This window comes from Perna viridis, chromosome 6 (assembly GCF_037379345.1).
Source record: "Perna viridis isolate PV_CMFRI_1.1 ecotype Kerala chromosome 6, ASM3737934v1, whole genome shotgun sequence".
Taxonomy (NCBI): domain Eukaryota; kingdom Metazoa; phylum Mollusca; class Bivalvia; order Mytilida; family Mytilidae; genus Perna; species Perna viridis.
The window spans coordinates 27,892,782-27,905,886 of NC_142450.1; the positions used below are offsets into that span (position 1 = coordinate 27,892,782).

The 13,105-nt window shown below is 32.4% G+C and overlaps 1 protein-coding gene across 5 annotated transcripts in view; it reads left to right on the forward strand.

The window, feature by feature from the left end:
• LOC148614349 (protein mono-ADP-ribosyltransferase PARP4-like) overlaps window positions 1-13,105 on the forward strand; it is a 59,949-nt gene that overhangs the window by 13,268 nt on the left and 33,576 nt on the right. For all 5 annotated transcript variants that reach the window (XM_088588447.1, XM_088588448.1, XM_088588446.1 and 2 more), the window contains 13 exons: window positions 222-320; window positions 648-831; window positions 1,765-1,912; window positions 2,360-2,493; window positions 2,998-3,222; window positions 4,210-4,368; window positions 4,821-4,913; window positions 6,166-6,309; window positions 6,921-7,107; window positions 7,979-8,052; window positions 8,671-8,858; window positions 10,448-10,547; window positions 11,417-11,581. In XM_088588447.1, the coding sequence (XP_088444573.1) occupies window positions 222-320; window positions 648-831; window positions 1,765-1,912; window positions 2,360-2,493; window positions 2,998-3,222; window positions 4,210-4,368; window positions 4,821-4,913; window positions 6,166-6,309; window positions 6,921-7,107; window positions 7,979-8,052; window positions 8,671-8,858; window positions 10,448-10,547; window positions 11,417-11,581 (1,900 nt within the window). The remainder of the gene's footprint in view (window positions 1-221; window positions 321-647; window positions 832-1,764; window positions 1,913-2,359; window positions 2,494-2,997; window positions 3,223-4,209; window positions 4,369-4,820; window positions 4,914-6,165; window positions 6,310-6,920; window positions 7,108-7,978; window positions 8,053-8,670; window positions 8,859-10,447; window positions 10,548-11,416; window positions 11,582-13,105) is intronic.

Consider the following 13,105-nt stretch of genomic DNA (forward strand, 5'->3'; position numbering starts at 1 on the left):
TTTTCCAGTTTCTCTATTTAAAATTTTGATTGGTGATAAATCTTTCGAATAACCAGTTGGAAAGTGCATTATTGTCAAGATTGAAAATCAATGGAGTTCTTTGAAATGACATACCATAAGAGGCAGGGTTTTTACTGGGTATGAGGGGATTAAAAACTTTTTTAAAAAACAAAATTACCTGTATACATAGTTGAGAGAGGTCATTTCTTTTCTATTTCTAGAGGCCTGTTATTACCTAAAATAGTAGTTGATGATCATGGTGGAACCCGAACAGATGCAGGAATGCTTGGTAATGGAATATATTTTGCTAGTTCTGCTAGGTGAGTCAAGGTTTTATTTTTCTACATTTCTGTTTTTTATACAAATATATATGAAATATCAACTCATCATAAATAATGATAATCACAATTTCATTTGGTCTTCTCAAAGTCATTTTCAAGTAACAAATTACCAGATTATTGATCTAAAGTCTACTTATGAACTTAGGAACATTTTTTGATTTTTTTGTTTGTCGTGTTAAAGATAAGGGATGTTACCATGGTAACTGTGTGTGTTTCTTATTTAGCACAATCAGACAGTACTCAAACCAAGTAAACATTACAGTACAAAGGGGATATTGCCATGGTTACAATGATTTTATGTTTTAGCACCAGCATACAATACTCAGATGAAAGTAAACATAAGGGAACCAGGATGATGTTGGTCAGTAACGTTGCCCTTGGTAAATGTAAAGATTATACAGAACACCACAAAGATCTTCAGGGGCCTCCAGAGGGGTTTAATAGTTGTCATGGTGTGGCATCAATAAAAACTGAGCCGTCTCAGTTCAAGGTATGAATTCATCATTTCAATTTGAAATGCCTGTACTAAGTCAGGAACATTGTAGCTAATTTCTTTTTTTCTGCTTTAACCTTGATTTTACCAGTAAGTACCATTTTATATCTCCCTTCCTAAGATTTGTGATTTATGAGTTCAATAATTTTGTTATTACTTCTACTTACTACTTTAAATTATATTTTTTTAACAAAATTATGGTGTGTAGTAGTTTCAGACATAGATTACTTGAAGTTATTTTTTCTTTAAGAAACTTCCCCTGGCTTTCTATTGGTCACATGAGGCAAACGCAATACACACCATATATATATATATATATATATATATATATATAGAAAGCTCTGAAAAATTCCCAACGATGTTAGAACTGTCAAATTTGCAATGTAAATTGTTGGTTGTTCCCTCCGCGGGACTCGAACTCATACCGTTGTGACATCTATGGCAACACCGCCTGCACAAAGTCCAGCACCCTAGACCACTTGGCCAGCTGGGCTATATAAAAATATAGCTTTTTGCTGGCCGGGTCTTTCCTCCTCAGGATTAATCTAGGGCTGTAACTTACTACACGGTGTATGGTAGTACGGGACAGTTCATCTAGGTGTTATTATGTAGGATAGAGGATCAAATTAATGATGCATGTCACAACAAATCAATATTATACAACATCTCAGAATGTGACGACTCTATTCGCTACAATGCTCCATTGGATCAAATTGACACAGGGAAGATATGTAAACGTATAGAAAGGTCTGAAAAATTCCCAACGATGTTAGAACTGTCAAATTTGCGATGCAAATTGTTGGTCGTTCCCTCCGCGGGACTCAAACTTTGACAGTTCTAACATTATTGAAAAACAGGTATTCCAGCATGTAATGCCAATTGTAGCCATTTTTAAAATCATTTTAAAAACTGTCATGTCCCTTTTTTTAGGATGATGAATATGTGGTCTATGATGCCAGGCAACAAATGATTCAGTATCTTGTTGAATTCTCTGTAGAAGGAGATAGAAAAGGTTCATTGGTCATAGAGGAGAGCAGTATGGAGGAAAAAACTGATGAAGCTGAGCATAAGGAAAAAGGTAAAAGTGTTGTGTAATATAACTGTACATATCTAAAATCATATGTATATGAAAATACTGTTCTGTCTAAATCTCATTCCAGGGTTGATTTTTAAAAACTTTTTTCTTCATAACTAGAAATGGTTTGGATGTTTTCAAAAAGTTAATTATGTAAACGTAGTTTGCATTGGTATAATTTGTTATATGTCTTCCTTTTGTAGTCTGTATTGCTGTCTAAATTTGGAAACCAGCTGTAGAAACACTTAAAATTTAATAGGCATTAAGGTTCAGTATTGTACAGTTATTAAATGGGTTGGGTGCAATTATATTACATTTCATCTTGGTCATATTTTACTTGGTTCCTATTTACCGGATTGGCTGCTGATAACACTAAGGAAGTCTTTTCAAATGAATTTGTTACTTTTACTCTTTTTATGTTGCTAGCATGAATCTCTTAATTTATTTCAGTTGATATAAGTGATGTTACCAACCTTGAAGACCCTCTTAAAAAGGTAAAGGCTGGTCTGGTATCTACCTCTGGTGAGGTCTGTACCATGAGGGCTGTTCATGTTAGAGCCAAGCTGATGGACCTTGCTGCTAAGGTATGGAACAAAAAAATTTTTGGAAAGACTAAAGCATGGAACAAACAGGAATCTAGTCCTGTAATCAATTTTACAAAAATAGAAAGTGTAAAATAAGTTGTAAGATTTGATGTCATAAAACTATTTTCTATAACGATGTCATAAATTATTACAATATATAATTAAACACCATAACTTATTACTACTTAAACACTTTCAATTTTGTTTGCATTTTTCTCAGGTTAAGATTTTTGTTGGATGAAATGAATCATAAAGCAAGAAAACTGACGACTTTGAAAGAAATTAACTAATTAGAACTCTGATCCATTATTCTTCTAAAGTGATGTAATGTCACATGGAAATAAGTTTAGTAGTGTTCTATACTTCTTCAAGGTACATTCAGAAATAGAACTACCTACATGTAAATGTTAAATGCACTAATATTTTGGAGAATATCAGTCAGCTAATATGCACAGGTGGTATTTGAATTTTGTGAAAAACTATATTTGTTTTCCTTCACTGAAGGTTGTAGTTCTACAAGAATACCACAATACAAGTAGTTCTACCATAGAGGCCAAGTATGTGTTTCCATTAGATGATATGGCTGCTGTTTGTGGCTTTGAAGCTTTTATCAATGGTAAACATATTGTTGGTGAAGTCAAGGAGAAGGAGACAGCACATAAAGAGTATGAAAAGGCCATCAGTGAAGGACATGGGGCATATCTTATGGATCAAGATGAAGAGACTCCCGTAAGATATTTTTATTTGGGTTTTTTTTTTTTTTCACAAAATCTTGTGATTAATGAAAATGTTTGAATTATATGTCCAACTTGCAAAATTAGGAAATATTTCATGTGGTTCTTGAACGTAAAGAAAACTGTTAGGTCTTAAATACTGCATTGCATACCAGTTTTCATATTAGTTTAAGTGAACAAAATTTTTATTTCTCATTGAACTTCTATTACATGTATTACTTTGCTGCGAAATTTTTTTTCTTCAAATATACCTACAATTTTCTGGCTATTTATAGTGTAAAAAGTGCCCTCATCTCTTCTTTGGGGCAGTAAAAATTTAGGTTACAGACCACCAATTCAACCAATGAGCATTTGGAACGTACGCAAAAATAGTCCTACGCAGAAATTACCCCTGTTCCTCATAGTGCTGTGAAAAAAGTTCTCATCTTATTTAAAAAATTTAAACAGTTTCTGAAAGGAAAAACATTTCTGTACATTTTATAGGTGCATTTTGCTTCTTGTGATGTGAAGCCTAATCTCCATAATGATTTTTAAATATACCCCTACCTTGTGAAAACACTGGCATTTCCCATGCTATTTATAGACACTTCACTTCCGGTGACCAGTACTGCACTGCAAGTCTGCTAACCCCACATGCCATTCTGAGGATTGTGAGCTGACATATGTAGAATCATGCTGATATATAGTCCTCTGCAGGTTAAAGTTAAGGTAAAGTCCAGAGAAGCCATTGAATATTGTGAAATTAGCATAGAAGCCTATGGGAAGTGGAATTAGTGGTTTTTAGCCTAAAAATATAAAAAAAAATTCCTAGCTCCTATATTGACTTTCATGCAGAGATTTTATTTACCCAATTTTAATTACCCGAGAACCAAAAAGCTAATTTTAATCGGCCCTATGTGGTTGTTTCTTGAGTTCTGAGTTGCGCATTTAAAACATGAAATGTTGATAAAATATTACAAGTATTTATCAATATTTTCCTCAGGAAGTGTTTACTGTAAGTGTAGGTAACTTACCACCTGGCTGTGTAGTACTAATCAAGATTACCTATGTGGCAGAGTTACAGGTAGATTGCCAGGAACACATTGTTTTCATGTTACCAGGGTCTGTTGCACCATGGAAGGGAGATAACTCTACTATACAGGTATGAAATTGTTGATTTCAATATTCATATGATGAATCTCTTTTATGCGGTTTTTGAAGTGGGCCCAGTCAATGCTGGAAAAAAATTACCTTCCTACACAAGTTTGGTTGAACACTGGTTAATTTTGCACTTACGTATAGAGTATAAAGTATAAATTGATATTTTTAAATGGTCTTTTTTTTTCCTGTAAAGTATAAATGATCCATATAATTAGGAATATATTTTCACAGTATATCACCCATTAGTTTTCATTTAATCATTTAAACCAACCCTGCCCTGTGGTCTTTACCAGTTTTATGTATTGAAGAATTTACTCAGCCAACATTGTAACTGTATGTTGCCTGTTGTCCAGTACAAAGTAGCTAAACTTTCCTTCTGGTAATTAGACTTCCCTCACAAGCATAAAGACTCCTGGGACAAGATTTAATGTACCGTAGTATTTTTAATTACAGCAGGATTGTGAGACATCCAGTGTACAAGTGTCCATTCAGATGCCTTTTGATATCAAAGATGTACTGTGCCCTACACATAGCATTCGAAAGAAGGTTTGTGTAATGAAAAAAAATAACAATATTGTATAAACCAAAGCATGTTTTTGGTTGGTTTATGGTAGTAATTGCCTATACTCTTAGAAAGGCATATATATTTACAGTCTATGAGTTACTACATCTGTCTGTCCTTTGGTTGGTAGACAGATATTTACAGTCTATGAGTTACTACATCTGTCTGCCCTTTGGTTGGTAGACAGATATTTACAGTCTGTGAGTTACTACATCTGTCTGTCCTTTGGTTGGTAGACAGATATTTACGGTCTATGAGTTACTACATCTGTCTGCCCTTTGGTTGGTAGACAGATATTTACAGTCTATGAGTTACTACGTCTGTCTGTCTTTTGGTTGGTAGACAGATATTTACAGTCTATGAGTTACTACATCTGTCTGTCCTTTGGTTGGTAGACAGATATTTACAGTCTATGAGTTACTACATCTGTCTGCCCTTTGGTTGGTAGACAGATATTTACAGTCTATGAGTTACTACGTCTGTCTGTCTTTTGGTTGGTAGACAGATATTTACAGTCTATGAGTTACTACATCTGTCTGTCCATTGGTTGGTAGACAAATATGTATGGTGTATGTATGGCGTTTGAGTTACTTCATCTGCCTGTCCATTGGTTGGTAGACAAATATGTACGGTGTTTGAGTTACTTCATCTGTCTGGCTATTGGTTGGTAGACAGTACCTGAAGATTACTTAGCAACTGTTAAAATGATATGCATTATTATACATTAAAATAAATCTTGAATTTTTCTTAACCTTGTTTCAGATATTTAATTGTTTATTTTTTCTGAGATTTTGCTAACTCATATATTAGTTCATTATAAGTTGACTTGTACTTGTATAATAACTTAGTCCTTTTTATACTTTGTGGTGAATATGTTAATTACAGTCGTACTCCATCTCAGTCTGTTTAATGTATTTGCTTTACTTACAGATATTTCCGGGTCTAACCAATTGTTTCAAACCCTTTCAGTCTCAGTCTCTACCTCTGCCATCTTTTTTTTTTAAGTTCAATCAAGTGTATGTCTTGTTATGCTATTCGTTGGTTTTCTCCAGGTGTGACTAGTGCATTGCCCTATTAGTGGTCTGATCTATTTTGCAAATTTTCCTTGGCTCCAATGTTTTAGAGTTGGTCATATGAAATAAGGTATGTGTAAAATATTCCTGTTACTGATATGTCTTAGGATATGAAACAGTTATGATTTAATTAATATATAATTCCTGTCTTTATATGTGCTAGGTGACAGCCTCAAATTATACTGTAGAGTTAGATGATAAAATGAGTACTAATCTATCTGATGGATTCCTGTTACTTGTCAGTTTGACTGAGATACATGTGCCAAGGATGTGGGTTGAAGTTGATGAGGAGGGAAACCAATCAGAGGTATGTTCATAGGAAGCTAACTATGTAGACAATATTGGTGTGTTTGTTTGACAAAAAATGGGAAAATGGATTTAAAGATGAGTTTTAGAACTTGAAAATTTGAAGCTGTTTCATGCATATACACCTAATATGTATATATCAAAGTTTTTGTCAATTCAGTGCATTTTAATTATCTTTGTGTCCCTGTAGGTTGTTGTTGTTATGAGCTAGCACACGAAAATCTAGCTCAGCATGTCAGACTGTGACAGAGCAGGGTCTATTTGATTGGTCTAACATTCTCATTCTGAAATGCATGAAATATCTGTTATAAGATATAAAACCATTACCAATCGATCAACCAATCAATTAAGATGTTTATCATACCTGTTAACTTATGGGCTGTTCATGTGGGAGATTCTCCCTAAGTGACACTTGTTAAAGCAATTTGTTGATTAAAAAATTCAATTATTTAGTATTTTTTCAGAGGAAATATCGTAATTTTAACCATCATATACCATGCATATGAACAGAACATGAATAGCTAGAAAAATGCCATTTTATTGTTTCTAGCCAGAACTATACAAGAATCTAAATGTTAAGTTAGTATATGATATACAGATTATTTTTTTCAGGCAGCCATGTTGACATTTTATCCAGAGTTTGAAGTAGCAGAAGACAATGAAATGGAAGTTATACTTGTCCTTGACCTTTCAAATTCAATGAAGGGGAAAGCTTTGACAGAAGCCAAAAAAGTTCTGTGGCTGGTTCTTAATCATCTTCCTGATACTACACGCTTTAATATTGTGGTATTTGGTACAAGTATGTATCCCATGTATAATTAAGTAGTTAAATGTTGAAACAAAAATATTAAATTGAAACCTGTGTATACCAAACCCTGAATAATACAAAAACCTGTCTATACCAGACCCAGAATACTCCAAAAACCTGTCTATACCAAAACCCTGAATAATCCAAAAACCTGTCTATACCACACCCTTGATAATACAAAAATTTGTAAATACCAAAACCCTGAATAATCCAAAACCTGTCTGTACCAAACTCTGAATAATCAAAAAGATGTCTAAAACAAACCATGAATAACCCAAAATCTGCCTATACCAGAACCCTGAATAATCCAAAAACCTTTTCAAAAAACCAGACACTGTCTTAAACGTTCCTTTATATCAAATAAAAAGTATGTATGTAGCCTTGGTTAACAGAACACCTGTCTTAACTGAACACATAGATAAGTCTAAAAGGATTTAGAGTTAGACAGGTTCCATTGTATTTAAATAGCTTACTCATACACTACAGTTTAGGTGAGTTACCATTTCAACTTTCCTAGACTAAAGTGGGCCTTTAATAAAGCATTTTGTGAAGATAATAAAGTCATTTAATCATTAAAATATGTAAGTTTACCTCATGTGTCAATGAAATCTTATATTTTACAATGTTTTAATTGAGGTTTTACCAATTCACTCTCAAGGAATTTATTCTGTTCTTTCCTGCACTAGTGAAATATAATGCATTAGAGGGCAAACTCAATATGTAATATGGACAGTATTTTCAATTTTTTTATCTTGATATCTTTGTTGATTTCCTTAAAATTGCAATCCTTATTGAGTTCATCAAAAAAGATTAAATAATGTGTTTATCAATATGAAATTTTGTTTTAACATTTTTTTGGTAGGCTATAGAGAGCTGTTTCCAAAAAGTGAGACAAATTCAAATTCCACACAGACAAAAGCCTATGAATTTATACAGGTATTCATATTTTAGATACTGCACATACATGTATTTATTGTAGAAACAATTCTAGGCCTATCACATATTTTCATATGTCATCTCGAATTTGACAACTTTGTATTTGTGCATATGTGTTTGTTTTTTTTCTACAGAAACAAGAAATAGTTATTTATAGTGTATAAGACTTCATTATGGGCTGAGACTGAATACATTCACTTTTCTATAAGCAAAAAAAGAAATGGCACAATAAAATAAAGGGTTAAAGGTTGGTAATCTTACCAACATTTGTTTGAAAAGCCTGTAAAATATAAATTTGAAGATGAAAAAATCTGTGATGATTATTTCATTCAGATTCTTTATTTTACCCAGTAACAATACATTTTACATCAGGTTGTGATGTATCACTGACCATGATGATGGCATATTAGCTGTTGAATATAGGTCATCTCCATTCTTAAACATATAATTGGTGAGAAAAAGACTAAAATGCCAGTTTTCTCATGCAAGTTTAGAAATTTTAGGCACTCTTTGGTAAGATATAAAAGTTCTTTAACTTGGCTGAGTTATATATCTGAGATTTCCTATCTTATTCTCGCACTTATGTCAGATTTTTTATTTCCCAAAACTCTCTTCCAGAATATACAAGCCAACATGGGTAGTACAGAAGTTTACAGACCATTACACAGTTTCTTCCTCCTCAAGCTAGAAGCTTCTCTGAGAAATGTATTCCTGGTGTCTGATGGCCACATCAACAATGAAGAGACAACTCTAAAATCTGTCCATGAAAATTGTCATCACACTAGAATATTTACATTTGGTGTCAGGTATAAGATTTCAGGCATTTTTTGCATCAATTTCATCTCAAACTTCTGGGTTCAACCAATTTTAAAAACAAGAGATTGTTAATATTACTTTAATCATGTTAAGTTTTGCTGTATTCTAGTTTTTTTGTTTTTTGCTGTGGACAGAAAAATGCAAAAAAATAGTACACACAAAATTAATTTTAACATTATATTATGCTAAGTATATTTTGAAACCAAGACAATTTATATTCGTGAATATGTGCACTTGGTGGTACAGTCGACTCCACTTAAACGCATATCGCTTTATTGCATATTTGGGTTATTAGCATAATTTTCTCCTGCACAAATCCATTTCCTATTAGTCTATTAGGGAAAAAATTGCTGATTTGCATATGCCTTGCAGGTGTATTTCAGTTTATTGCATAGAGAATTTTGCCTCATCCAGGTAAAGGCAGGTTTTCCCAAATTCTATTTTAAGCCTTCGGGTCATAAATATGTCAATCATATTTATTGTTGTAAAAACTATATTATCATCAATCAGGAGGTGTAAATAATGGATTAAAAACATAATGGACATAAAAGACAATTTAAATGATTTCTAATTACATTAAAATAAACAAGCACTTAGGTGAACAATGACTTTTGACGACATGCCAAACATCACCTTATGATGCGACTTGGGATATTTTTTGTCCCTATTTAAATTCTTCCAACTACAAATGATTATCAGTGTAAATTTAATTTTCTTTAATGAGCTGAACAGTTTTTAGTGAGCTTGGGTTACTAGGCATAAATATCAACCAAAAATTAAAAGTCATCATTCATTCAGTACAATGTCAAATGAAATTCAACTACCCTAAGGTGCCCCATACTATCCACACTTCATAGGAATATATCGAGGTCAATGACACGTATAATACACAACTATCAATGTACAATGGTGATGAACAGAGGAATAAAAACACACAGACCATTTCAAAAGCCTACAAACTGCAAACATTGATGAATATTACACTGAATCCAATATATATTATTATTTATTGATAAAATAACAATACAATGAGAAGGTCTATAACAATTAAATACCAGATCAGAAATGTTGAACAGTGATATCCCTGGTTGATCCACAGTATCGTCGTCTTACCTGAACTCACACTTCCGGTAAATCATAATTTCGGTTATAAGAATAGCCCAGTTATTTGCATAATTTTTACTGGCAAATAGGCTATGCAATTAAGTGGAATCCACTATATAAGAAAAAATAAGCTACCGTGAAAATTAATATGTATACAGTATTTGTCTTTGTTTATCTCTCCACTCTTCCTTACTTCTACACTAAAAAGTTTACTGGAACCGTTTTAATTTTTTGTGGATATTTATTATCACGATAAGGCTGGCCTTTCTAATTTTGCATCTAACGCTCTGTCGAAAGAGTATTCTGTTATAAAGAAACTTAGTCACTGTCATTTTTTTTCTTTTGAAAAAAAATTGAAAAACAAATCACTCACAAAGATAAGTTGCTTTACTGTATTTTTAGTCAGTAATAATTTGTGTCTTCTTGTCTTAGTTGAGGGTAAAGATTTTTCATGATTTTGTTTTCTCATTTCCAGTTCGACACATAATAAGCATGTGTTAAAGGCTGTATCTAGACTTGGAGCAGGATCTTATGAATATTTTGATTCTCATGCAAAATCTAAATGGGAAGGCAAGGTAATAAACATTTATTTTAGTTAAAGATGTTTTTTGTAACAAAAGTATCATTTGTTTGTGTTTTAAGGTTACAGTTTGATTGAATGTTTCAAATCTCATTTGAAAATACATCCTTTTCTTCTAATTCTGAGGTTTGATGGGTAAGATAATAAGCCGATTAAATCAAGAATTATGTACATGTATGACTTTCTTTTAATTTATAAGTTCCATGGTTAGTGAAAACAGTATATCACAATATATCAATTCAAGTTTCTGTAAAATTATTAGTTTTATGTGGTGTACTAATTTTTGCTATTTTTGTGGTGGACAGAAAAGCTTGAAAAATAGTACCAGCAGAATTGAGTTTAAACACTGTAAAATGCTTATCATTTTTTTAAAACGCACAAATTGATACCCACTTGACAGAATCAGCAAAAATTAGTAACTGCAAAAATAATATGTTTACAGTATTAAATTTCAACAACATAACAATGAGCCTGGTTAAGAATGTTATTGTTTTGAAATTAGATAAAGTAAGTTAAAATTCAGCGATATTGGAATTTCATGAGTTTTTCTATTATTCCTTTTTGAATACAAGGCCTAATCTATACATTGCCCTGTCGTTTGAGAGTTTCATCCTTGTTTATTGAAGACTAGTGGGTCGTTTGGGCTGACATTATTATCCCAGTTGACATATACACCATAACTGATTGTCCTACTTTTGACATCACGTTTTTTTTTGTTGAATCTGATTTTATAGAAATGCAACATTATCTAACAACCTATCACTTACAAGTTTACTATCTCATTGTCAATGGTGTGATATGGCAAAGTATCTAGCTATCCTAAAATGACCAAATCATAAAGAAAGACTATGTAAAATTTTACAGGTGAAATCTCAGATCCATAAAGCTTCCCAGCCAGTTCTGACCTCTGTTTCTGTTGCTTGGCAACAGTATAGTGACCCGCCACCAATACAGGCACCTCAACAGATAACAGCTTTGTTTAATGGCTCCCGACTAGTGGTATATGGATTTATCAATAATTGTAAAATGGTAGGTACTTTCAATAGGATAAATTAATGTGTAAAATATTAATGAATTATCTCTGATTCTGAAGGACATAGTATGACTTTATACAATAAAGGATAGTGACAAAATTACCACACTGATAAACTTTAAGCAATAAGGATTATAGAAGAAAGAGAAAGTCCATATAACAAATGGCAAGATCAAGGCAAAATCTGGAAAGTTTTTGTAACTCTATCCCCCTGACAAATATTTGGTTCAGTCGATGATTTATCGTTACACAATTGTTTATGATTTTATATAGATATAAGGAAAAACTTTGTGGGATTAGATCATTGGAATGACGTCATAATGGGGCCATAATTTTATGTCATTTAGCAAAAACTGCTGAGAAATGTAAATTTTGTTGTTTTTTCGGACATATTTACATCTAGAATACTACAGTTGAACCTCAATGTGTCGAACGCGGAAGAGTCGAAATCTGGGATAACTCCAATTAATTTTAAATTCCCAGCAAAACTCCCCTTACTTGATAGGACTTTGACGTGAATTAACCCTAATGTCTCAAAGTCAACTTACAAAGTTTGAAATCTGATTTCTTTATTACAACACATGATCGATGAGGGTTTTTACAACAATTGGCATGTCTTTTGAAATAATTTGTTATCACTCTATATGGCTTGATTTGTGTATTTAATTAATCTAGTGAATCTGCAATTTTTTCGCAGTAATGTACAGCACATGGCTTGACATAACTGCTGATTGTGAGTCATACAAAGTTATGAACTTATGACATTTTTTATGTAGAAAAAATGAAAAGGAAATTTCCTTAAAACACTCAATGCCTATCAGTATTTATAACATGATATACAACACACAAAAAATGTTTTTTTTTAATACAAAACATAAGACATCATAAAGTACAGTGTTAAGTGAAGTACATGTACAAACACAACAAATGATGTAAATGCAGAAACAATCATCAACCAAACTGTTTCCAGGTTATACTCGACCTCAGATGACTCGAATCTCAGATAATTCAAACATTTTTGCCTGGTCCCTTTGACTTTGATTTAACACGGTTCCACTGTATGTCCACATGCAAGAAACAACTTTATGTTTTCGCATGTGATAAACTATAAAATATGAAATGTATTCACTAAATATTAATTTGTTTCTTGAATGTGGACACCATTTCCTTGCCAAAAATATGACCGGAAAGTGCAAAATTTGACAGAATATCAGAATCATGGTTAACTTAAAGCAATTTTTCTGTCCTTTCAATGAAAAATTTATCAGAAGTCTTTATTTTTTCTCACTTGTGATGGATTCAAGTCTCCAAATTCATAATTAAATTGTTTAGCACTATATGATTAGTTTTCAGTCGTATTTTAGGCCAATAAGATCCCTTAATTGCCCCTTCTTCTTATTGTTTAATTTTGAATGTGATCTTGCCAAAGTACAGTAAATGTGTGTCCCTTGTTATGTCTTTTGTCAAAACTGTACTTTTTGCTTTTTATGCAACTACAAAAATATTTGTGATCATATTAT